This window comes from Camelus bactrianus, chromosome 14 (genome assembly GCF_048773025.1).
Source record: "Camelus bactrianus isolate YW-2024 breed Bactrian camel chromosome 14, ASM4877302v1, whole genome shotgun sequence".
NCBI lineage: Eukaryota > Metazoa > Chordata > Mammalia > Artiodactyla > Camelidae > Camelus > Camelus bactrianus.
The window spans coordinates 3073517-3101178 of record NC_133552.1 but is presented as its reverse complement, the minus strand read 5'-3'; the positions used below and the strand labels follow the sequence as shown (position 1 = coordinate 3101178).

At 45.5% G+C, this 27662-nt stretch overlaps 1 protein-coding gene across 2 annotated transcripts in view; it reads right to left on the bottom strand.

Annotated features, from left to right (window-relative positions):
* Positions 1 to 27662, bottom strand: part of ATP8A2 (ATPase phospholipid transporting 8A2) — a 416513-nt gene that overhangs the window by 159692 nt on the left and 229159 nt on the right. For both annotated transcript variants that reach the window (XM_074377942.1, XM_074377943.1), the window contains exons 26-27: positions 19016 to 19199; positions 14973 to 15083 (exon numbers count right to left, since the gene is read on the bottom strand). In XM_074377942.1, the coding sequence (XP_074234043.1) occupies positions 14973 to 15083; positions 19016 to 19199 (295 nt within the window). The remainder of the gene's footprint in view (positions 1 to 14972; positions 15084 to 19015; positions 19200 to 27662) is intronic.

Here is a 27662-nt window from a genome sequence, read left to right as displayed (position 1 = left end):
ATTAGAGCATCTATTCACATCCGAGTAAATTGAAATGACATTTTTCTACATATAAAATCAACATACTATTTTCGAACATTTAAAAATGTCTGTCAAACACATAAAAAGTCATCCACACATTTACTCAAATGTGAGCACGTGAATGTAGGCTTATCTGCCCTCCTGATCCTGTTTTATATGCACACATATTTGCATAGCTGAGTTTATATGTCTAAAAAATTATTTATCTTAAAGCTTTCTCTTGGTCATTAAAAATGCCCAGTAATCATGATTTTAGACACAGATTTATAGACTGCGGGGCAGTAACTGCAAATACAGTGTCAAAAGATTTCCCACTCACATCATACCTCACCCTAAAAAGCTGGATTTGACACAGGCTGAGACCAAGGGCACAACCTGGTCACAGGGGACAGTCTGGGGGTCAGAAGTGAAGCTGTGAGTGGCACTTGCACATGCAAGTATGTTTTGTTTTCATATTCTTTTTGGATTTACTATATACCATCATTTTATATGACCACTCCAGGCCTCTCTTATTCCTGTGACCAGTAAGGTCATAAGGCCCCAGGGCCTTCCTTCTTTAAGGTGATGGTTAAAGTCTCGGCCCAGACAGCCAGGAGGGGGTCCGGATGACGCGGGCAGGCGATGGAGACCTGAGAGCTCGTGGGCGCAGCTCAGGGGCCCAGAGCCGCGGTTCTATGGGGCTGGACCCACATTCCTACAGGATGTCTCCAAATTCATGTGACAAAGCCCCACTAAAGCCCCTGCAGGGGGAACAACGCTGTTTGTAGGCAGTTGTTGAAGGACTCAAGGTCCCTAGTGGCCGTGAATAATTTCCCCCAGAAAAATTAAAACTGCTTTCTCCTCCACACAGAATTTACCATCTTCATCCATTTCATGGTGTTTTCCCTCCCTGGGGCTGTGTCCTGAAAGCTCTCTCCTTTAACATCTTACTAGTTCACAGGGAACCAAGCAAAGGCAGGCCACGTCCTCGTGCGGCACGGTGGCCATTTCAAACGAGGTGGTCCCAAGTGGTCCTGGCAGAAAACTGCATACGACCTGCCTGCTGAATAATTTCCGGAACCTCCAGGTAGCAACTGGGTCATAACCACACAATTGAGCCCCTGATCCTAAAAAAGTATCCAGGATCTCACGAAGTGATCACTGTTCTTAAAACAGATACATTATGGATGTATTATCCCATCGACTCCAGATTTAGTTCAATTTCACAAATACATGCCCTCTCCATCCATCAAGCTTTGATAAGTTCCTTTCCCCAAACATTATCTAAGTAATGAAATATTAATAAAGGACCAGAAAAAATTCTAAACTATTAAAAAAATTTTCTTCTCTATCTTGGGCCAAGAAGATTGAGTAAATTTTCTTAAACTATTTATCCACAGGTCTATTCTAGTAGATGTGGGGGTGTTTTTCAGCAAACTCCAAATTGCCTTTTTCTTTTGTAAAACACTTGTTAATAATTACTGATTAGGTTGACCGTTAGGCAAAAAAACAGGGGAGGGAGGAATTCTGTAAGTTTGACACATGGAGTAATAATCCTTCTCCCTATGACTGTATTTCTCAGAAAAGCTCACTTAAAAATCATTCATTCCCACTAAAAATATACATGTGAAACAATCTATGTCAGTGTGCTGACAACCTGTCATCCTAAAGAAATCCCTTCGCCTGTCATTGACTGGGATGGAAGAGAAACTGACTAAATATGCTAACGTGGCAGAGAAGGCGCTGGCATTTCTGAGTTGTGGTTTGTGGTTTCGTCTAATATTCGTATTTGAAGGTTAAGGAAATGTATAGGAATATGGGCACTCTAACTATATTCTTACAACTTAGAAATAAGGAGGAACAGGAAGCTTTGACAGCCCAATGTGTCCAAGTAAATTGCTACCCGAACACTTCTGAACCATGTAACCTCTCAGAGGTGAAAAAATGGAACAGGAGAAAGTTCCTTGGTGCGCTTCACCTGGGCACATACGAAGTGTGCGCATAACTTTCCCAGGCTTCAAGTGTCCTCAAGGAGACCAAAGTCCCCAGGTTTATAAGGTACAGAACTGACTCTGGATCACAGTTCTATCGGTTGAATCAAAACTCAGGCATGGATGTACAGACCCCTCTTAGCAGGCCTAATCATCAAAAGTGAGTCTGAGAAGATGTGTGGGGTTATGAGAAGGAGAGGGAGGGAGAGGGAGGGAGAGGGAGGGAGAGGGAGGGAGACGGAGGGAGAGGGAGGAGAGGGGGGAACTCCAATGTAAGAGAAAGGTTTCTCTTTTTTAACAAATTAAAAAACTTTTTTTCTTGTGGGGGAGGCAATTAGGTTTATCTATTTTTTTAATTTTATAATTTACAAAACCTTTTTTTTAAATTTGCATTCTTTTTTTACTGAAGTACACTCAGTTTACACTGTTGTGTCAATTTCTGGTGTACAGCATCATGTTTCAGTCATACATGTACACACATATATTCCTTTTCATACTTTTTCATTACAGTTTACTGTAAGATATTGAATATAGTTCCTTATGCTATAGTATACACCTGTTGCTTATCTGTTTTATATATAGTAGTTAGTACCTTATTATTTATTTTTAACATAGGTACTGGGGATTGAACCCAGGAACCTGTGCATGCTAAGCACACGCTCTACCACTGAGCTCTACCTGCACCCACCAGATATGACAACTTGGCCTGTTTAAATATCAAGAAGCGATGACTAGAATCTCTCTCTGCTTATTTTTATTTATTTGCAGACATAATTTGCTTGCAGCAAAATGGGCCCTTTGCAACGTCTGGTCCAGTGAGTTCTGACAACTGCATACACTCGTGTGGCAACAGGAAACCTGATCCTTTTCTGTCATGGGGACACAGAGAGTTTCAGTGTCATGGTAGGTCGGGGAGAAAGGACACCAGGGAGCAAGGGCCCTGGGCAGTTCGCCGGGTGCCTGATCATTATGCCTTCTGAGGACATGGTCCTTGTAACAAGGCTCCTTTTCAGTGACTTCATCATTTGCACAGAATGCAGCATTCTCCAAAGGGACTGGCTCAAAGTAACAGGAACCAAGAGGTAAAGAAACTTGTTGGCCTGATGGGCCATTCATTAATTTTTATTTTTAATGGACGTACTGGGAATTTAACCTAGAACAAACTGCATGCTAAGCATGCGTTCTACCACTGAGCCATTACCCTCCCCATGAAACATTAATTAAAATCAAATCAGCATCACTATTTGTTCCAATGATTGTGGTTAAGCTACTTAGCGGCTCAAAACAATGACGATGTGAGTTTTGCTCACAGATCTGCACTGTTCAGCTGGAAGGCTGGGTGCGGGAGTCCTCTGATGCTCGCTCACTTGTGTGCCTGGTGGCTGAGGCCTGAGAGCCTGTTGGCCGGAAAGCTGTGTGTGTGTCTGCTCCGCGCGGCCTGGCCTTCCTGCGCCAGGATAGCTAGGTTCCCGGGGGGCCGTCCTTTCACGTCCTACCCTGGGAAGTCAGCTGGTATCTCTTGCTTCAGGCAGTTACAAGGGTCCACCCAGCCTCAGGGGAGGGGAACACGGCCCCACTGCTCAGCAGGAGTGCCAGGCAATGGTGACAGATTCCTTCTCCAGGAACCACTTCTCCTGAGCCATGGCCTCTGCTCAGATGCTGTCCCTGGAAGCAGGGTCTGCGGCTGGGCTCTACCAAGAGCAAGAGGCCATGGTCTCCTCCTGGCACCGTTTGACCTGGGTTCCTGCATTTCCCCCGTGCTTCCATCCCTCCCAAGGGGACAGGCCGATCTCGTCCCAGCGAACATCTGTTGTGCTGGCTCCATCTCAGATGTGCCTTCCCAGGGAACCCAACCTGCACTGCACGGTTTAGGATGACTCCAGCCTCTCGCTACGTCGAGAAATAATATGTGTGCAATTCATGCCACTGACCACGGGTTAATCTCCCCAATATGCAAAGACTATATTTTACAAGGGAAAATGGCAGTGTTTATCAAAATTATTAATGCACTGCCTCTTTGACATGGAAGTCCCACTTCTGGGAATTTACCCAACACTGCAGCACAATTTGTTGAAGGAAAATGTTGAAGTTGGAAAAAACCCAAGTGTCCGTCAATAGGGGATTGGTTAAATAAACTATTTGCCTAACTGAACACTCTGTGATTGGAGAAAGATGGAGGCGGCCCTCTAGTACCCTGGGGAGAGGCTCCCAGGATTTATTGTCATGGCACCAACGTGGGTGCAGAAGAGGTCTGCAGGATCCAGCCTTCCGAGCGAGAAAGGCAGGCACGAGGGCGCGCCATCACATAAGCCGGTATCTGCATAAACAAGGGCTGAATGGATGGGCCAGGGACCCCTCGGAGGTGGGGGTAACAGTGCACACAGAGCAGAGACCGCGCAGGTTCTGTTCGCCTTAATTTCGGATGGAATTGCAAAGCTTCCAACCATGTGATTGCATTACATTTCCACAACCTGGACTATTCTTTTCAATTAACCAACCAACCTCAAATCCATCTGGAATTCATTTTGGTGAAAAGGGTGAAGAACTGTGAGTCCAACATAGTATTTCCTCCACATGGCCCCTTGCTGCCCATCGGCATTTATGGAAACTATCTTTGACCCACCCATTTTTCAGGTGCCAGTTTTATCACAACCCAGAGATCCAGCTGCATCCGCATCCGTTTTTTATTCTCTCTTCAGTTCTGCTGATTACACTACATTTAACATCTGGTATGGCCAGTCCCTCTTGACACTTTTATTTTCAAAACTTCCAGGCTCTCTTCTCTTATAAATATTTTCTTATGATCTTCAGCATTTCCTCGTTTAAGTAAATAATCATTCTGACACTTTGTGATACATGACACAGACAGATGTGTACACATATGTAGGTACGTTCATCTGTATGTGTACATCCATGTGCAAGTACATATTTCTTCTTGTCCAGGAGTGGAGAAGGTCTTCCTGTTCATTCATATTGACTTTTACAGTGGTACTTTTCCTACTGTAACTTGAGTACATTTAAGTTCATTTTAAATAGTACATCTTTTTGACTAATGTTTAAATATTTTTGTAATTTGGCAGAAAAACTTGATTTTAAATATTAATTGTATTCTTTAGAATTCATTCTAGCAACCTGATTAGCAACAACAAAGATTAAATTGTTTTAAATAGATTTTAGGGTTTTTCCTTCCATTGCTGCTGAATGTTTAAAACCACTGATCAGCGTTTTCTGACGTGGGCGGCAGCACTCGTGGGGTTCACTGTGTGACAGATGCTACTGAAGCGGGAAAAAACAGAGCAGCAGCAGCAGCAGCATCAGTCAAGACTCCTACCTGCGCAGACTCAGCTGGAGGCAGGTGAGGCTTGGCGCTGGCTCTGGTTAAAGGGGCAGCTGACCAGGAGGAGGCGTCCTGTGAGCTCCTGAGGGAGGAGTCCCCAGGGATTTCCATCACAGACGGAGTTCTATCAACCCACACAAACAGAAAGAGGGAGAAAAGCCCCCACCGCCACCCCAAGACCACGTGTACGTACGCTGCTCCCGTCAGTCTGTGGCCGCGCTGATTCTGGGAAGCACTACTTGAAAGGTGGGCCCAGGAGACCCACGTGAAAACCACGGCCATATGCTTTGGTGCCACTCAGGTGGGAAGAAGAACCCACAGTTGCTACACAGCTTCCCTCTGGTGAGTTTCCCGCCAGTCTCTCCAAGATGCACGCAGGGGTCAAGCAGCAAGACACTTCCAGAAAAAGTGCGTCAAATGCACGTTAGACGTCAGCCAATGATACCACGAACAGACGCAGGTGGCCTTCACCACAACCCATCAAACAGCACAGGAAGGGTTTATAGCCCTGCCTTCTGGGGTAGGTCTCTCTGGTAGGTCTTCTCCCCAACCAGAGAAGTCAGGATACACAAAACGCACCCCGACTTTTAGAGATTTAAAATCTGCTCAGCCACAAGGACAGCAATGTGAACCCAGCACACTTAATTTGTTTTCATCCTCAGTCTCACGGCAACTTGTTCTCAGGGTGGAGGGTTCCAAAGCAGGTGAATTCCACAGCACCTTGAAGGCCAGCCGGTTTAACTCTACCACCTGGAAGTGTTCGGTAGAGAAGTGGGGGCACCGGGCAGACAGATGGAGGAGAGGGAGGATGGTCTGGAAGATGGTGTTCTGCCCACCTCCAGCATAAAGGGGCTTCACTTCCTCTCAGTGAGCGCCTGCAAGACACCGGTTAGAACCCGACAGACACGACCGCGCGGTGTCCAGCAGGGACCTAACCGCACGTGACCCAGTGCTCATGGTAACATACTTAACATTGCGGTTTAGGCTCCCCCGTGGGTTTTCTGTGTGCAAACGGGCAAGGACAAGCGCCAAGGGGACGAGCATGACTAAGCGCTCCAGCGGCAAGAGCTGCCAATCAACAAGACACCACCTCTAAGCGAGGGAGTAAGACAGGGGACCAGACAAAGACCACTGCCCTCTGCCCGTGGGTCAGCCCGCCTCCTGCTCTTGGAGGTGCATTTTCCCTTCACTAATAAATCCTTTAAAATCTTCGCTACACAACACTCCACCTCCCGTCTGAATTCTTATCTTTCGGGTAAGATAAGAACTGGGGTCTTTTCCCTTCCCCCTTTGGTAACAGAAGCGCTGACTTTATCTTTGTGGATGGCACAGTTCCCACCCGGTTTGTACACCAGGAGGGAGCAGGTGGTGTTTTCAGGGCACCCCCAGACGGCACCTTGGTCCAGCGCAGCCTGGAGAGCTCCCTGGGTGTCCAGAGATGAACTAGGATGGGCAGGCGTCATCTGCAGAGACGGCATCTCAAAATTTATTGTAAAAATGAAAGGAAATCTGATTTCAGAAGTTTTAGGAATCCTGGTCTCTACTGAAGAAAGAACAAGAGAAAATACAGGAGTTCAGTATAAACAGATTCAATGGTAAGAAACATCAACAGGAGAAAAAAAAAAAACCTCACTGGTAAAATCAACTGCACAAGAGTAAAAATCTATTTGTGAGTTTCAGCCAAAACAAAAAGCAGCGTAAGTAGGAATGTGTTTCCATAATGCAGTCAGAATTACCCTTGGTTCTCTCAAAAGATGAGATTAAACAATCTGGAAACCAGATTAATCTTCTAATACTTGGGGGGTATAGCTCTCTGTGTGAAGATTCCATCAGGACAGATTTAAGTTAGGTCAGAAAGGCGTTTCCTAAAAGGCAAGACAAGTGCCATAATGTGCTACTTAAGTAATCTTTTATATTCTAAAAACTAAGACCCCCCAAAACAAAAAGCCCAACAGAGTCTTACGGGCTGGCCTCTGCTGAAACTTACTCAATAGATTTTCTGTCTACTGAGCGCCTGGAGGCACTGCTGGAAAAGGGTCCAGTCCCCGACCTCAGGGAGTCACCAGCGATCTGGTGAACACACAAGAGCCTGGTGCTGCATTGGGTGGTGCTGTCTCTGAAGGCAGGAGGGCCTCGAGGAAGAGAAGGAAGTTGGAATATGTGAGCTCTGACGCAGAGGTGACACCCTGGACCCATCGCTGGGTTTGGGTCATTTTTGTGGACGCACCAGGTGGAGGGAAGACTGGGCACCTGGAGTAAGGGACACAGCCGACTTCTCAAATGTCACACGGGGCCCGTGAGTCCTTCGCTTGAATTTTGTTTTTAGACTTGGGCTTTTTTTTTTTTTTAAATTCCAGGGAGGTTTAAACATTTGATGGAGACTTAGACTCCATTTTTAAAACATCAATGCCTAAATACTTCTTTTTTTTTTTTTTTTTTTTTTAGAATGTTGGATCTTCATAATGCTCCTATAAGGTACAGCAGCTGCAAAAACATCATTAAAAAAGCACAGAGTGTCACATGGAAGAGGCAGTAAGAGTCTATTTTTATGAAGTTCAAAGTGATCGGGTGTCTGGCAGGGGTGTCCCTGCAGACTGCTAAGACCTCTCTGGCTTCACCACTGCTTCCCCCGCCCCCCCCCCCACCCCCTTGCCTTTTGCTAACAAACTCCCAGCTCTCAGGACAGGCGGCAAACAACCAGGCTTGGAGAGAACATTCCTCAGCACACGTCTGACTCGTTCTGCAGACGCCTTCCTGCTGCAACATAAAACCTCAGCATTTATTCCTAGGTGTTTTATTATTTTGGATGCGATTTTAAAAGAGATTGTTTCTTTACTCTCTTTTTCTGATATTTCATTGTTAGTGTAAAGAAATGCAACTGATTTCTGCATGTTCCTCTTGTCTCCTGCTAACTTGCTGAATTCTTTTATGGGTTCTAGTAGTTTCTCTGTGGAGTTTTTAGGGTTTTCTGTATATAGTATCATTTCATCCACATATAGTGACAATTCAACTTCTTCCCCTTCAATCTGGATCCCTTTTATTTTTCTTGCCTGACTGCTGCGGCTAGGACTTCCAATACTATATTGAATAAAAGTGGTGAGAGTAGGCATCCTGAGGTGAAAGACTTATACAAGGAGAACTACAAAACACTAAGGAAATTAAAGATGACTTAAAGAAATGGAAAGATATCCCATGTTCTTGGATTGGAAGAGTTAATATTGTTAAAATGGCCATATTGCCCAAAGTAATCTACAGATTTAATGTGACCCCTATCAAATTCCCCAGGACATTTTTCACAGAACTAGAACAAATAATCCTAAAATTTATATGGAATCACAAAAGACCCAGAATCGCCAAAGCATTACTGAAGAAAAAGAATGAAGCTGGAGGAATAAACCCCCACAGACTTCAGACAATTCTACAGAGCTACGGTAATGAAAACAGTATGGTACTGGCACAAAAACAGACATGGCTCAATGAAACAGAATAGAGAGCCCAGAAATAAACCCACGACCTACAGTCAATTAATCTTTGACAAAAACACAAAAACATACAGTGGAGAAAACACAGTCTCTTCAACAAGTGGTGTCGGGAAAACTGGACAGCCCCACATAAATCAGTGCAGTTAGAACACTCCCTCTCACCATACACAAAATAAACTTGAAATGGCTTAAACACTTAAATTTAAGACAAGACACTATAAACCTCCTAGAAGAAAACATAAGCAAAATAATTCTCTAACATAAATCTTAGCAGTGCTCTCCTAGGGCAGTCTACCCAGGCAATAGAAATAAAAGCAAAAATGGGACCTAATTAAACTTATAAGCTTTTTGCACAGCAAAGGAAACCAAAGCAAAACAAAACAATAGCCTACGGAATGGGAGAAAATATTTGCAGAAGATGAGACTGACAAAGGCTTGACTTCCAGAATATATTAACAGCTCATACAACTTAATAACAACAACAACAAAAACAATCCAAAAATGGGCAGAAGACCTGAACAAGCAATTCTCCAGTGAAGACATACAAATAAATGACCAATAAGTACATGACAAAATGCTCAACATCACTAATTATCCAGAGAAATGCAAATCAAAACTACAATGAGGTATCACCTCACACCAGTCAGAATGGCCATCATTAAAAAGTGCACAAATGAAACACTGGAGAGGGTGTGGAGAAAAGGGAACCCTCCTACACTGTTGGTAGGAATGCAGTTTGGTGCAGCCATTATGGAAAATAGTATGGAGATTCCTTAAAAAGCCAAAAATAGACTTACCATATGATGCAGCAATTCCATTCCTGGACAAACATCTGAAGGGAACTCTAATTCAAAAAGATACATGAACCCCAATGTTCATAGCAGCACTATATACAATAGCCAAGACATGGAAACAGCCCAGATGTTCATCAACAGATCACTGGATAAAGACGATATGGTATACATACACAATGGAATACTATTCAGCTATAAAAGAATGGAATAATGCCATTTGCAGCAATATGGATGGACCTGGAGATTGTCATTCTAAGTGAAGTAATCCAGAAAGAGAAAGAAAAAAAAAAAGACACTAATAAACTCATCTATAAAACAGAAACAGACTTGGGGAAAGGGGGTGGGAAAACATTAATCTGGGAGTTTGAGATTTGCAAATATTAACTACTATATACAAAAATAGATACAAAGCAAATTTCTTCTGTACAGCACAGGGAACTGTATTTAGTATCCTGTAATCACGTTTAATGAAAAAGAATATGAAAATGAGTATATGTGTGAATACCTATGGCTGGGACATGATGCTGTGCACCAGAAACTGACACACTGTAACTGACTACTTCAATTAAAAACCAACAAAGTGCACCTCTTCCCCATTGTTTACCGACTGCTGACATTCATCACAGAGCTGGGATGGACAGAGAGGGGAATGGGAAACGCAGGTGCAGGCTCCCCCTGGCACAGTGGTCCAACCCTCTCCTCCAGCCCCTCCCCTTATCACCTCCTCCTCGTCCTTCAGGTCTTAACTCATGAGCCCCCCACCCTCCTGGCCATGAAACACCACTTCCAAGAGTCCCCATGGCAAGCGTCTTCCTGGAAGCCAGCACCCAGCCTGGGACTGAGTGATGGGAGTCCTTACCGCATCCTCTATGAGATTCCAATTCTAAGGGCCATGGCCCCATCTTGCCCACCTGGACGCCGCAGCCCAAGAGCACTTCACGCGGAGAATGAGGACCACGAGGGGAGAAGAGCACTCTCCAGAATGCCACCCCTTCTGCTTGATTCCCATTTTCACGTTGCCCAACGGGAATTCATACTTGAAACAGTTTCCCTACCAATGTATTAAAATTAAAATTGTAACCTGCAGCACAAAACAGGAACTGCCCAGGTGACTGAGAGGTCCCTCCCAGTCTAGCCCACAGCAGGGTTCCACCTCCCGAGAAGTACGGTCCATCTAGTCGCTTAGCATTTAATTGGTTTTAACACAAAACAAAACTACATGCAAAGTCTGTCTTTCAAGCCTTCAGTGAGCTTCCCAAAGCACATGGTCTGAGGCGCATTTTCCGTTTCCCTCAAGGTGACTAGGGAAGTAAGCGCTTGTCACCTTTTTGAATGTTAAAACGTTGTGGAGTGGTGGTGAAAACCCACAACATGAAGCTGACCATCTGAACCATTTCTAAGCACATGGCTCAGTGGCACACCGACACTGTTGTGCACCCATCACGGCCACTGTCTCTAGAACTGGCACGTTCTTGTCTGTCACCATCTGTGGGAGGTGGACAGGAAACTGCCAGTTAGTCTCTAATGATAAAAACCCAGTTTAAATTCCTAGAACTGTACACCTAAAAATGGCATACCTTTCTGTGTGTTAACTATGCCTCAATAACACTGATTAAAAACAAAACAGGAGGGATGTGGTGGGAAACGGGGCTGGTGACCATCAGGATCCAGACCACAGAGGGCACGAGGGAGAGATGGGATTTCATCAAAAGACACAGGAACCCCTGAAGAGTTTGAAAAGAGTAGTGGAATTCATTCACTCACGCACCGCCAACAATTTGGGCACCTATGTTCCAGACACCGTGCCAGACACTGGAGCCGGTCAGGTGTATGCTTCAGAAAGCTCGCCCCAGCTGCACTGCAGACGGCTGAGTGGGCAAAGCTAGTGGTCTTTGCTTTCATCCCGGTAAAAAGCACTAAATTAAGGCAGTTATCGGAGCGGATGGAAAACAAAGGTCGAATACGTTATTAGTTTTATCATTAATAGGGCCACCATGAATTCTCTGACTCCATCGTTCTGTTCCTACTTTTCAGTCGCTTGCACCAATAGTTACGACAGCCTGAATGAATTCTATGCGGCGCACCACGTATGGGGCTGGATGGTTGCAGGACACCATCCTGTGAAACAGCACGTGATGGGTCCCTATGCAGTGATGGGAGATGAATTCAAAATATACTGTAAGTAAAACACAAACTGCAGAATGTATTACAAAACATGATGACAGGTACGTAAAAACACTGAATTGTCTGTATATGTGAACGTCTCTATAAACAGAGAGAGAAAGGTCAGAAAAGAACACACACACGTAAAGGGACTTGGGGTAGGGGTGGAGGGGCTTTCAGCTTGTGACGCATCTTGCAATGAGTGCGCCAGGCACCCCTCTACAGAGGAGTCCTGGTCCACGGGTTAGTACGCTAAGCACACAGCCTGCATTATCCCTGGGCTCTGGTTCTGCATACAGTCTTTATTGCTAATTCAAATCATATAATGAGCCTCACAGTAATTGCTCAGACTATACATATGTGTACATATGCACACATGGTATTCTTTTTAATTGGCAAATTATTTTAAATTTGTATTTTTAAAATTTATGTCAGAGAATGTTTTGCCTATGTTTTCTTCTAGGAGGTTTATCGTGTCTTATGTTTAAGTCTTTAAGCCATTTCGAGTTTGTTTCTGTGTGTGGTGTGAGGGAGTGTTCTAACTTCATCGATTTACACGCAGCTGTCCAGTTTTCCCTACACCATTTGCTGGAGAGACTGTCTTTACTCCATCGTATGTTCTTGCCTCCTTTGTCGAAGATTAGTTGACCAAAGGTTTGTGGGTTTATTTCTGGGCTCTCTATTCTGTTCCATTGATCCACGTCTGTTTTTGTACCAATACCACACTATTTTGATTACTGTAGCTCTGTAGTGTTGTCTGAAGTCTGGAAGGGTTACTCCTCCAGCTTCATTCTCTTTCTTCAGTTAAATCTGTCATTTTAAATGACTGATAGTTACATATATAGCAGAGGACATTTGAGATGAGAATTCACTGCCTATTGCAAAGGGTTTCTCCTTGAGTTACAAGAAAACCATTTAAGAAAAATATGGAATACATTTAACTCATTCTCACCTAAGTAATTAACTACAACGTAAGCTTTAGAACACAAAACTATCTGCGCTGCGAACGAGCAAATCAAATTACAACAATCTCAGCTCCTTCAGCTCAAACACACCAGAACAGCACGCAAGGAGGACGGTCCTTGAAGTGCACACACGGACGCCACACCAGTTACTTGGCAGTGGTGGCCGCTGTCTGAGTCAACACTCCAACTGTCTGGGCTCAGTCAAGGGTTTTTTCTTGGTTTTAAAATGAACATCGCCTGGCGATATGAAGTAGGACACTGGGCTCGGAGCAGTAGAGATACTCTATTCCTTTAGTTAGTTTTACTTTCATAAAGAATGTTTTACAAGGCTGCTTCCAAAAGACCGCTGAAGTCCTGTTGCTCAACCACAATTGAGACATTAATTTGAGGGACTTAAACAGCCTCTCAAGGGCCTCGTGCCAAAGAGAATTTTGCAGACAGACTGAAACTGTACGCATCTCCACCTCAGCCCACTTGAAGCTCTTTTTTAAAAAAGAGGAAGGGCAGATAGTAGGTGTAAATGACAAAGAAAGTCCCCAAAGGCAGCTGTGGAAAGCTTCAGGCTTGAGCTCCATGTAGGATGTCCTGATAAGAAGTCTAGACTATCTGCAATTTGCTGATTGTGAGGAAAACCAGATTATTCGGAAGCCCTCAGCTCTGGGAGCTTAAAATGCATGTGAAACTTGGGACGTGGGAATGGGGACCCCAACACCCCCGCTTCAGCCGTCCTCACTAATTATCTATGACCCCAGGTGACTTTAAGGAGTGACTCCTATCACACAAGCCAAAAATGCCCTAGGGGTGGGGGTGGGGGGACAAACACCTTTAAGTTTCAAAAGGGAATCGTAAAAACATGGACAGGAAGAAGACAGAAACCACAAAATCTGTGACACGTAGCATCTGACAGTTCTGACTGGCGGTGGCTGAGCTGAGCACCGCAGCACGACACCCCCCAGGTGGCAGCCTCTGTGCAGGTAAGAAACCTGCAACTTCTTGACTAGGTTTTGCTACGTCTCAGCCCTGCTTATCCCCTTGGCGGGACAGCCTTGTGCAGCGAACAATCTGCACAACTTGGGGAAATTACGTGTTAGTAATTATGTGTTAGTTACGGAGGGCACGGCGTGAACCTAGATGTCTGATCCGAATATTCAATAAGAAAGGATAGACCACGTGGTGAAGGAGCAGTCCGGCACAGCCACATGAGCAAACAGCTTGTCAAGTGATCTGAGCTGAGTGTTTTCAGGGACCACATCAGAAAAGGCTGACCTGCGCCCCCTCAGCTGTTTTTCCTGCCAAGAGCTGAGGGAAATCAGACACAGAGTCACTCACTACAGAATGAGATGCCGGCACCACACACAATCACCACTGCTTTCCTAGCTCCCCACAGAGTGGCTGCCTGCTTCTGCTTTCCTATACACGTCTGGAAACCTCTTAGTCATGACGATCGCACCTTTATAGCAGAGCTGTTCCTGAAAAGGAGGAATGAGGTCGCCAGCGCTCCCACTTCGACCGAGCATGAAATGCCTTTTCCACTGGTCCCTGGCCCCTCCACCCCTTGAGCAAGCACCTTGATTTTACTTGTAACTGAATCAGCATCTTGAAAAACAGGCTGCCAACTCAATGAGTTCACTGAGATCTTTTTAATTACATTCCTGGCTTACTCCTCACTCACTCCCACATCCTCCCGGTTGAAGTGATAACATCCAAACATCCCAGAAGCACCAGTGAGTGCTCTGGAGACCTGCAGTTCCAGGAGAAATCCAGCAAGAAACCTTTTCATGCAAGTAAAGAAAACCGGACAGTCTCAGGGCCCGCCAGGAAAGGTGCCACTGCAGCTCCCCAGGCTCTGACCACCCGGGGGAGGAGGGCCAGGAGGAACACGCAGAGGAGAGGGCGTCCCCGCCCACCCATCTGTCAGGGAGACGGAGGAGGGAGGGCACGTGGTGTGGAGAAGGTGGCGGGGGGCTCCTGGCTTTGGATCCAGAGAACCTGGATCTGGAATGTGTCCCCGGCTTCAATGAGGTGTGTGTGGGTCAGGCTGTAAGACGTCCCAGGAGCACCTTTTGCATTGTACATGGACAAAAACCTTTCCTTGAAATTACCCTCTGAGAAAAGCCCTCCTCTTCAAGGAGGCCCCACCCCCCACTCACCTTGCTGATGTAGAGGACCCCCCCACGATAATGTAGAGGCCCTCCCTGGCTCACCTCGATGATGTAGAAGCCCCCCCCCCCCCGGCTCACCTCGATGATGTAGAGGACCACGTTTTTGTAGAAGCAGTACAGGATGCACTTGGTCACCCGGTTGTAGCTCCAGGCGCCATGAACCAGCAGGAGCTTCTCCAAGTAGGAAAACTGAAAAAGGAAAGAAACGGATCCAGAGGGGCCCATCACTCAGGAACCAGAGTCACAGAATGTCTCTCGGAGAAGAGGACAGGTAAGGTCATGGAGGAAACCAGATTCTGCACGTGACCTGAGAAAACCAGTCACCTCAGGAAAGCAAAGGCAGAGCCTTCAAGACCAGGTGAGAATGACTGAAATCCCCTCTTAAATTTAATTTTTTAAACTTTTTTGGGGGTAGGGGGTAGCTAGGTTTATTTATTTTTCATTAGACATGCTGGAGACTGAACCCAGGACCTCGTGCATGCTCAGCACGCGCTCCACCACTGAGCTCTGCCCTCCCCAGTCTTAAATCTACATACTTATCATTTTCCCCAAATACGCAGCTGGAGTTTGAATGGCTATTTTTGTGAAACTCTAATTTATGCAAATGCTTTTTAAGGATCTTGATTATAAAGAGAAGGTGACCCATCAGAACTGGAAGGAAAGTACAGTGGGAATCAGAGGCTACTATTCAATCACAGATTTCGAGGTGACAACAGCATCAAGGGAGGGGGACACTCGCGCACCAGGGGTGCACATAAACATGCCACCTGTTCCCACTGGCAGCCAGCAGGTTAAAAGCGACACCCGCGGAGACGCAGACACACAGACACACACTCTGCCTCCCACTTCCACGCCCATTCCTTCCCACTTCTTGGCCATCAACAAGAGCAGAGCCCCTCTCGCTGGAGGGCCGTGCAGCCGCCCATCAGAACAAAGCACCAGCACGTAGCTGATGCTGCTCTGAGAGTGACGTGACCACTGGGCTCTTGCGGTTTGAGATACTCAGCAATATTCCAACCAAAGACTTGGATCGTCCTGGGGGCAGGGGGTCTTTGGACACCACTCCAACCACATCTCCTCGCCCTCCCCTTAGCTTGGCCTTGCTGTCTGTGCCCTGTTTCATCAGGGTCCCCAAGAGCGTGAGCAAGGAGCCGGAGGGAGGGAGGTGAGCTGTGCTGCGTTGTGGCCCAGCCTGTGTGCGCTCTAGGGGCAACGCGGTTTCAATTCACGGTTCCTGTGCACTCAGTCAATCTCGCTTGGCGCCGAGTCCCCACGCTTGGTTGCCCTGAACTTGGACTTGACCTCCCATTCCAAGTCGCGGGGCGGTCCGCCAACTCAAATTACATTAGCCTCCCAGGAGAGGGAAGCCGGCTGTGTTGAGAACGTCCACAGGTACTAGGCATTCTTCACTATTGTAAACTTCCTGTTAATTTCACATGACTTTTGAAATTATATTTAACTCTCTGTGGGAAGGAAAGACTGGCTGAGCATATAGTATTTTTCTTAATTTTTTTTCCCAGAGGAAGCCACATACTCGTTTCTATCAGCCCTCAGGAGGGGCGGCTCAATCTGACATGAAACACATCTCAGCGAGGTCTTGCAGATCAGGGACAGGCAGACGGCCCGTCGACGGACTCCAAAAGCTGAATGAGACTTCAGGACGGCAGGAGTGGGTGCATATGGAAAAATAAACTCCCCATAAAGGCTCATCAAGGATTCCAAAGGGGGCTGGGGAATCATAAAATAACCAGCTCAACAAACAGAAAGGAAGTCTGTGTTTGACCCGGCCCCCTGGCGCTGGACCTCAGTGGGCACGGGAACATCTGCTGGAACCATCTGGAAGGCCCTGCCTGGGCGCTGTAGCAATTGCTTTCAGAAAAAAAAAATATCCTAAATCAAAACGCTCTTTCCATGAGGCCATTCAGAAGACTTGCAGAAGGTCGGGGGCAGGAGTGACTCTCCCGGGGAGACAGGCAGCTGAGGGCTGGGGGCCCCACACCCCGCGGGAAGGCCGTCAGTCCCAGGGGCTGTCCCTGCAGACAAAAGCCTGGGCAGCCGGGAGGACGTGGAACCAGAGCTCGGCCTCCTTCACCATCTCCCCAAGGACCAGTCTTTGAGCTCACTTTTTTCCTGCTGTAGATAACTCTCTTGGGCACTTTCTCCAAAACTCGATCAATAACATTTTCACCCACATGAAAACCAGCAGATAAAGCCCAGGGAGCCCCTTCAACTGAAGGCATTCCTCATTTCATCAGGGGCAAAGGAACTCCTCAAACAGTGGCACTTCCTGCCTCGTGATGAAGGCAGAGGGTGGAGGGCCCCGAAACCACAGGCCGCCGCCTAACCAGGAACAGGACAGTGGATGGGAAGGACAGCAGGCCCGGGGCCATTCGTCAGTTCCTGGGGCTGGACTGGCAAAACAGCCCCTTAGACAGTTATGAAGCCCTGCCCTCCTATACACTCTTCCTGGATTTTGATTTGCTTCTAATTTTGATTTACCTTTGATTTGAAGGGAGCAATTGCTCAGATCCCACATCCTATTGGTACCTTTTCAATAAAGCAGGTCGTAGAGCCTCCCCTCCCTAGACATTTTAAAAGAAAAAGACAGACAAATATTTGCCTGGAACTCCTAGGAAACCTCCCATGATCCTGTCCAGCACATGGGGCTGTAACTCAAGTATGTAATAACGCTGGGTGTGTAACATCTCCAGTTGCTGACAGCCTGCAGGAAGGGTGAGTCCCACGGGCCTCCGGGCGGTTGACTGGGGAAAGTATACGGGCAGGTGTACGGGGCTGGGCCCCAGGGTCACAGGCAGGTCTGCTGTTCTCTAACCCTGGGAGCTGGGACCTGCGGCAGGTCACCTATTGTGAAGGAGCCCCAGCTTCCCCACCTGTACACTCAGAATTCCTTCTCCTACCTGCATTAGCCATCATCTTGAGGGTTTATTCGAAATCAAGAAAGGAACAGGATTGATTTCATGCACTTTCTGGAGCCAAGAGGATTCTGTAGTTCCTCCTGCGTTTGGAGAACTGTGAGCTGAGGGAATTTGAGATGTGATCTCGGGCAGAGCCCTCTGGGAGATGGGGCCCCAGAGCCACAGAGGACCAGACCGTAGCCCTGGGCTTGCTGCAAGCTCTTCCACGTTTTCTATATAGCCCCCGATTCCAGCTTGAAGGAGGGGAAAGCCATTATTCCTTGTGCATATGTGATTAAGGTTAACACATTCTTCAAAAGACCAAACTCTGGCAGAACAAGGGGGAACCCTAGCTACCTAGCAAACAGCGGGCACTTAATCCCAGCGCGCTGCAATCAGAGACAGGAGGCAACGGTCCGTGTTCTCTGTGATGTCTAGATTTTCTGGAGGGTCGAGTGTCATAAATGGTCTAGATATGCACCCTGAGGGGCAGGCGGTTGGTGACTTTCCTTCACTTTGGGGCTGTCAGCGAGAAGTAGACATTTCTCTCGTCCTCAGGTCAACAGAACAGGATCTAGACGGATGTCAGGAGCCTATGCTGCAAAGTACCATCCAGAGAGGAGCAGGCTGGGCGTGGCTGAAGTGCCAGAGGCTGCTGACTGCAGGGGGACCACCCCCAAATCCAGGGCTCATGCCCCTGGAGTTCACCTGACGGCAGTGGTCCTGGCAGTCCCAGGCGACAGCTGTAAATTGCTGATGCCCCTGACCTTAAATCCCTAATGGGAGAGGGTGCCAGCACCTTCTAGAGGAGCAGAGGAGGTACCGGGATAGCGGAGGCTGAGAACGGATGCTATGGGCATAGCCGTCCCCGGGCACAGGATGGCACAGGAAAAGCACGTGCAGCAGAGGCAGAGCTGAGCGTAAGAGGTTATCATCATAGGACCAGAGCCCCATGTGTCAGGAATGACAAAACTCAGCCAACTCCACAGCCGGCAAAAGAAACCCAAGCGGCAGGACGAGGCCTCGTCACTGCGCAAGATCAAGGCTGCAGAGAAACCCAAGCACCCTGGTGGTTTCTCTGACATGCAGCCTCCGGAGGGATGTCAGAGTCCAAGGGCTGGACTGCAAGTCAAACACCAGCCAGGCCTTTCCCGCCCAGGAGACCCTGTCTACCAGATGGGATGGCAGGTCGGCCACGCGGCTGACCTGTGCAATGGCGTAGTCCGAGTTGTTGGTGGCCTGCATGCCCTCATTCCCGCTGATCCCCACACCCACGTGGGCTGTCTGGATCATCCCGACGTCGTTGGCCCCGTCCCCAATGGCCAGCGTGATGGCCTTCACCCGCTTCTTCACCACGTCCACTATCTCCGACTTCTGCAGCGGAGAGACCCTGTAGGGGAGAAGGAGAAATTATGACTCTCTGTGTCTTTCCAGGGGAGACAGCTGTGATCTACATTTAGCTGCATTAAAAGGGCAGTTCCTGGACACTTTCCAAATTCAATACATACGTTTTACGTTCCTGTGCAAAGCAGCTTTCAAAAAACAGTAGCTCGTGGCTTTCAAGTGTTTGCCAGCTTCGCAGATGAAATACACAAGTCAAGACTAACTGAAAACACAAGCCCATTTGTAATCACTCTGCGCGGCAGGAGCTGGGCGTGCAAACTCCTCGAGGGCGCGTGTGCCCTCCTGAATGACAAAGGCAGTGAGGCTGGCGGCCGAGGTCTTAGGGTATGTCTTCTCAATAAATCAGAAATCCAGCACAGACCTCCTTTTTGCTTCGCCGTGCATCATCCCTAACCCCAGGGCTGGCGAGGGAGTTTCCTACAAAACCTGCTTTCAGAGAAGGGAAAGACTGTCAGCTGGGCTGGGGAAGTGCAGAAAGAGGACCAGTGCGAGAGGAGAGGAGAAAACCGCACCACATCCGCCCCGAGGTGGAGACCGCGTCTGAAGGGCGGCCAGGCAGGAGGGTTTAAGGAGAGTCCCAGGGCAGAGGGTGGACTTAACCTGAGCTGTGCAGGTGGAGAAGGAGAGGCAGCCTGTGCCTAGGAGGGCTGGTCTCCACAGGGAGTCAAAAGAAGGTGGGTATTTTCCATAAGCCTTCAGGCCATCGGGGAAGAAGAGCCAACATAAATCTCTGGGCTGTAAAGCACAGCAATATTTAAAAAATGCTAAACTGTTACACAATCATTAAAAAAATAAAAAAGCACAGCGACACTAATTATGAAGATGTGTTTGTTCAGAGTATGAGACTGGGTTCATTGTCAAACTGCTGATCAGGACTGATCTATCCTAAGTTTTAAACAAGGAAGCCGGTATCTGGTTTGTGAAGTTTACAGGTGAATCCCTGAATCACTCGCGCACACGTGCACGTGCACACACACACACACCCAGAGCAAGAGACCTTTCTGGGTTTCCCGGAGATACTCCACTGCACCCATGTGGGGGCTGCACGTGTAACCTGGGAGGGACACTCAAGGACTTTCTCCACAGAACCTCTCAGATGAGCTCCAAACCAGAAAAATGCATTTTCCAGCAGAAGACTTTAATTTGACCAAGCCTGGAAGGAAGTGTTTGGTGAGACGTAAGCTGAACTGAAGCACAAGTGTTACAAAGACATGACAATGGGCAAGCCGGGAAAACAGAACGGAAGGGCTGAAGCGGCTGTGGGAGCCACGCCGGGTGACCTACTGCCTCTCCTGTCATTTTCACAGGGATTTTCAGTGATGGGGATTTACTGCTTCCTTGGGGCAGCTGCAACTGCTGAAAATTGGTAGTATGTTTTTGGTTACTGATAAGCACAGTTGAAAGTACGAATTATGTCCTCTGGGTCAGAAGAGAACCAGCGGAACTCTTCTCCCAGATATTAACAAGGCTGACGTACGAGGACACCCATCACCCCCTTCCCCTAAGCCCGGGGTCCGGGGCTCGGTCAGGTCTTCTGCCTGAGTCATTTAATCGGTGAGCTGCAGAACTTAAAAACAGCTTCCAAGGAGGATCTTCTAGACAGCTGAGAGGAGAACCAGACAGATCACCATCTCCCTGGCAGCACATGCTAGACTTACTTTAACATAGCCTAAAAGGAAATTACTGGAAGCACTACTGTCAGGTATCAGTGAGCTTTCATTCAAACACATGCTAGCAATTAAGCAGTTTTAATGTACAGGGATATAAACTGTATCTGTTCCCTCCAAGTCCACGTGACTGCTACTTGGATCCAAGGGGCTGATCCTAACATCCCTCTTTCTCATTAAATTTCTTATTGGCAGACACAGCCCATAATTCTAATTTGCTACACAAATGTGATTTCCTGTTTCATTTCTGAACTCAACAGAAGCAGAGATCACAGTATAGAGAAAACGATGGAGGATTCAAATGTAAAGGGCTGAGCGTAACCTTTTCCTGGGACCCCGACTAACAACTTAAACAGGGAAACCATTCTGTGAGTCCTTACCTGTCATCAATGAAATGGGGAAAGTGATAACCACTCACCTCATGAGATGGTTGTGATATGTTTATGTGAAAACGTATGTTAACAAGCAGGTGTGAAACAAATGTGATCTCCTATCTCGCCTGAAAACCTCCACTGGTTGGAAAGAAAACTGGACAGTCCTGAGAACTGTGCGCTGACCCATGGTTCCCAGACTGTGTGTGTGGCCCTGGGGTACCGCAGTGGGAAATGACAAACGCTCAAGGGAAACACGCAGTGTCTCTCAGGTGGTGCAAAACACTGGCTGGAAGTAGCTCACAGTTTCAGCATTAGATCACATGACACTCCTTGCGATGATCTACTGCAAGATCTAACTTTGTGAAGCTGAGTTTTCATGGCTACTAGGATTAAATGCAAATGCCTTGGGAAAGGTCAGCATGGAACAGGAAGTGAGGGAGGCAGCATCTGCTCTCAGGCCAAGGCCGAGAAGATGAACAGTGCTCTACAGGTTACCACAATGTAGCTTGGCAATGATTATGGGCGCTTAAGGATGAAAGAAATGAAGTATGACTTCTCTCCATTTATGTGCATTATTGTTTCAAATGTCTGCTAAGTGGTTAGGACATAATACTTGAAACTGTTAGACTTCACCTACTCAATAGAAACTCTTCAATTTTCTCCTAATCTAGGGGCTTTACAAAGGAATTAGTAAGGAACAGTAAGGAACCATGACAGTAAGGAACTGTGAACGCATTAATCATTTCTCTCCACAATCAAATTAATCACTCTTCGAGGACCATCATTCAGCCACTGGAGTGGTACTCCACCCAATGGTGCCATCATTTCATCTCCAACTCTTCTTCTGCATCCATAAGATTCACAAGGGAGCATGAACAGACACGCCAGAAGCACTGGGCCGGCCTGAGGCTGCAGCTCCTTGAGGTTCTATGTGCCACCCAGATGACCAAGCAAAGTGACCTGACAAGTTCTGGAGAGAAGGGAGCCTGTGGGGCAGATGCTCAGCCACATGAACATGGTGCCGTGGGAGGTTAAAGCACTGAGGTGGTGGAACAGGGAAGTTGCTGGGCAAATCTGAGTTTGAGGCTCTTGCTTTTCTTTTAGGGGGTTTAGCAGGTAGTCAGCCAACATGAGACAATAGCCGGTCAAACACATTCAACTGCATTTGCCTCTCTGAGATCTGGGTCTCAAGTAGGTCAAGCCGTGATTCTTACTCCCCTCCCCAACGCTTCAGGGTTCTCATGTCCTCCTTCACATCTTCGTGTTTGTTCTTTGGCTGTTCATTGTAGGTATCATCACAGTTCCTTGTGATTTTCTCTTTTCTATGGATTCTTACTTCTTTTCTGTTTACAGAAGGTCTTTCAATATTTCTTTTAGGATAGGGTTAGTATTGCTGTATTCTTTCAATTTTTGCTTGTCTGAGAAATTTTCTCTCTCTCCTATTTTAAATGACAATCTTGCTGGGTCGAGTATCCTAGGTTGCACTTTTTTCTCTTTCAGGACTTAGACTGTATCTTGCCACTCCCTTCGGGCCTGCAACGTTTCTGTAGAGAAATGAGCTGATAGTCTCATGGGGGTTCCCTTGTAACTAACTCTTAACTTTTCTTTTGCTGCCTTTATAATCTTCTCTTTATCTTGTGCCATTTTCATTATGCCTTGGCATAGGTCTCAAGTCATGATTCTAATGCTTAAAGTAAAATCTATGAAAGTTCAACAGCTGCATTTCCCCAAAAGCAAAAATGGAGAGAAAACCTGGCTGCAGTATATAAACCAAGTCATATCCCAGTGATTTGGAAGCATGAAACGCTCATCCAGGATTTATTATGCCCTCAGCTGTAATGCCTTGAGAAAACATAATTCTAACACACACTAGGGGTTCAAAATAGATGTCAAACAGCTAATTTCTACAGAACTGAATAGGCATCACTACACTTCAGCCATATGTAGGATTTTAGTAGGCCAAGTCATCATGGAGTCATCATTTAGTAGGCCAAAATTAGCTCTTTTTAAATCTTAATTTGTGACCTGGAATCACATGCCACACTTAAGTATTCCCAGCATATAACAGATTCAACCTGTATAATAAGAATTCCAGACTATATTGGAGCCAAGCTAGGAGCTGGGACACTTGCATAACCTATGCTGGTGCATTATGAATAAAAATATAAACTCAGAGATCTTTAATTAACTGGAGAGCTATTCTACCCACATTTTGGGGCTAATATAATAGATGCTAAAATAAAAATCAAATCTTCCTTTTGGTTTAAAAATATTCAGTATCCTGGAGTACCTCATTTTATGGGATATGCATTCCTGAAATTCTAAAACTCACTTTCTACAGTTACGACACTTAAGTAAAACCTTTGGTAACTACTTTCCTAAGGTTAATAACCACACATTAATTTATTTCATTTACAAAAGCTCTGGTCTCAGAGTGAGTTTCTGAATTCCAATTTGCAGCATCATCTGAGCAAACAAAACCAAATCCCTTCCCTTCTCAGAGCTCGGCAGCCCTACTTGTCAAAGAGGGGCTGGGTCTCCACGATGGATTTGTAAACTGAGCTCAGCTGAGCCGGAGGGAGTAACATGGTAACAATACTTCCACTAGTTGAACACCTAAATTTCTCTAGTCCATCTGGACAGTCCTCATGATTAAGAAGGAGGCCTGAAGACCACTGGTGGAGATCACTGAGTCTCAGTGTTCATGTGAGCTTCAAAATCACCTAGAAAGCTTGTGAAAATACAGATTCTGATTTGGGAAGTCTGGGGTGGGACCTGAGAACATGAATTTTGACAAGCTCCTGGCAACGTGGATGCTGCTTGTCCGTGGACCACACTGAAGCAGCCGGCACTAGTCTGGACAAGGTAACAAGTTCTCTCTCTTTTACAAACATACATACATATTTTTAAATTGAAGTATAGTCAGTTTACAATGTTGAGTCAACTTCTGGTGTACAGCATAATGCTTCAGTCATACATGAACATATATATATCCATTTTCATATTCTTTTTCACCATAAGTTACTGAAAGATACTGAATACAGTTCCCTGTGCTGTACAGTATGAACTTGTTGTTTGTAACAAGTTCTCTCTTGCTCAAATGTTTTAATTAGCTAAATTTATATTTCCAAAGCATGAGATTTACGCAAAATTTTCATACAGTAACAAGATTAATGGGCAGAAACGCCGAATTTCATCCTCTTTTTTCAAGCTTTGAAACTCAAATTAGTAAGTACAAATCTGGGTTGGAATTTCACTTAAAACAGTCTTCCTCACTGTTTGAGGAAGTGCCTCCCATAAGAGGGTAAGAGGGAAAAATACTAACTAACCAAAATAAAGTATACAAGACTTTGTAAGTTTTTTCTTAATGTTGCACAAACCAATATATGTGATTTCATTTGTGAAGGTTTCTATTTTTCCATTAAAGATAATATTTTACAAAAAAGATTCTCTTTAATTAAAAAAGCACTGAAATAGGGGGAGGGTATAGCTCAAGTGGTAGAGTGCATGCTTAGCATGCACAAGGTCCTGGGTTCAACCCCCAGTACCTCCTCTAAAAATAAATAAATAAATAAATCTAATTACCTACCCCCACCAAAAAAAAGTACGAAGATAAAACATTACAACACCTTATTTCTTATAGTAGTCGGTTATCCTGAACGTTTCAAAAATTGCAGCACCTTAAAAAAGCTCATACAGAGAGCTTTAAAAAGCGTTTAATATCAATAGAGCTTGTAATATGCAAACATCTAACCTATGAGTCTGAAATCTAAAAATAACTGAACTACCATACATATCTGTTTTATAAGTGAGTCCATGGCTGGACCAACGCCCCTCTGACCCCTGTGTTCCTCCTTCTTCTTCATTTACTGCACTGACATAGGGCCAGTGGTCCAGGCCTTTTGGACAGTTACCCCCTGTGGAACATCCTACATCTGAGCTCTGATCCCACACGTGTAAGGCTGTCGAACTCAATCTCATGTCCCAGATATTGGTGCTTCTCACCATAGTCCCAAGCTCTAAGAGGCAGCTTGGGATGGTCCCTGGAGCCCAGTGGCAGAAATGGGACTCAAGGAAGACAAGCAGCAGGAGGGTGAGGCCACGTCTAGGGGGACCCAACACAGACCTGCAGGCTGGCTGATGTAGGTACTGAGAAGAGAAATTTAAACTCAATCACTCTTAAAATAGTATCCAAAAAAATTAAATACTTAGGAATAAATCTGACCAAGGAGGTGAAAGACTTATACACAGAGAACTACAAAACACTGACTAAAGAAATTAAAGATGACTTAAAGAAATGGAAAGATATCCCATGTTCTTGGATTGGAAGAGTTAATATTGTTAAAATGGCCATATTGCCCAAAGTAATCTATAGATTTAATGCAATCCCTATCAAATTCCCCAGGACATTTTTCACAGAACTAGAACAAATAATCCTAAAATTTATATGGAATCACAAAAGACCCAGAATCACCAAAGCATTACTGAAGAAAAAGAATGAAGCTGGAGGAATAACCCTCCCAGACTTCAGACAACACTACAGAGCTACAGTCATCAAAACAGTGTGGTATTGGCACAAAAACGGACATATGGATCAATGGAACAGAATAGAGAGCCCAGAAATAAACCCACAGACCTACAGTCAATTAATCTTCAACAAAAAGGCAAAAATATACAATGGAGAAAAGACAGTCTCTTCAGAAAGTGGTGTTGGGAAAACTAGACAGTTGCATGTAAATCAATGAAGTTAGAACACTCCCTCACACCACACACAAAAACAAACTCAAAATGGCTTAAAGACTTAAATATAAGACAAGACACGATAAACCTCCTGGAAGAAAACATAGGCAAAACATTTTCTGACATAAATCTTAGCAATGTTCTCCTAGGACAGTCTATCCAGACAATAGAAATAAATGTAAAAAAAAAAAAAAAAAAGAGGGGCCTAAATAAACTTACAAGCTTTTGCACAGCAAAGGAAACTATAAGCAAAACAAAAAGAAAACCTATGGAATGGCAGAAAATATTTGCAAATGATGCAACTGACAAGGCCTTAATTTCCAAAATATATAAACAGCTTATACAACTTAATAACAAAAACACAAACAACCCAATCCAAAAATGAGCGGAAGAACTAAACAAGCAATTTTCCAATGAAGAGAAATAGCTGGCCAATAGGCACATAAAAAATGCTCAATAGCACTAATTATCAGAGAAATGCAAATCAGAACTACAATGAGGTATCACCTCACACCAGTCAGAATGGCCATCATTCAAAAGTCCACTAATGATAAACACTGGAGAGGGTGTGGAGAAAAGGGAACCCTCCTACATTGTTGGTGGAATGCAGTTTGGTGCAGCCATTATGGAAAACAGTATGGAGATTCCTCAAAAAACTAAAAATAGATTTAACCATATGATGCAGCAATCCTACTCCTGGGCATATATCCAGAGAAAACTTCAAATTGGAAAGATACATGCACCTCAGTGTTCATAGCAGCACTATTTTCAATAGCCAAGACATGGAAACAACCTAAATGTCCATTAACAGATGACTGGATAAAGAAGTTGCGGTATATGTATACAATGGAATACTACTTAGCCACAAAAAATAATAAAATAATGCCATTTGCAGCAAGATGGATGGACCTGGAGATCATCATTCTAAGTGAAGTAAGACAGACAGAGAAAGAAAAATACCATATGATATCATTCATATATGGAATCTAAAAAAAAAAAAAAAAAAGACAGAAAAAAAGTTATTTACAAAACAGAAAAAGACTCACAGACATGGAAAATGAACTTATGGTTACCAAGGGGGAAAGAGGGTGGGAAGGGATAAATTGGGAGTTGGAGATTTGCAAATATTAACTAGTACATATAAAATAGATAAACAACAAAGTCCTACTGTACAGCACGGGGAACTATATTCAACATCTTGTAGTGACTTACAATGAAAAAGAATATGAAAAGAATACATATGTACATGTATGAGTGAAACATGATGCTGTACACTAGAAATTGACACAGAATTGTAAACTGACTACACATCAATAAAAAATTAAATAAAATAAAATAAAAATAAACTCAATCACTCACTGGTTCCAGAGGAGACTGAAGTGCTCCCTCACTTAACAGACATACACGTGGACACGAGCTGTGTTATGCGTGAGGAAGGCACGTACAGATGGATGCAAACACAGAGGAAGCAGTCCAGGTTTTCCTTCCGTGAATACAGCGCCTGACCAAGAGGCAGCCTTGCAAGCGGGGGCGGGAGCAGAATACACTCTAAGAAGCAGGACGCGCGCCTGCAGAGGAAAACGCCAACCACGAGCTGCCGGCTTTGGGGAGCAGCACCCCACGCCCAGGTGTGCTCAGGGGTGAGGGCTTCTCGCCGTGGCTGCTTCA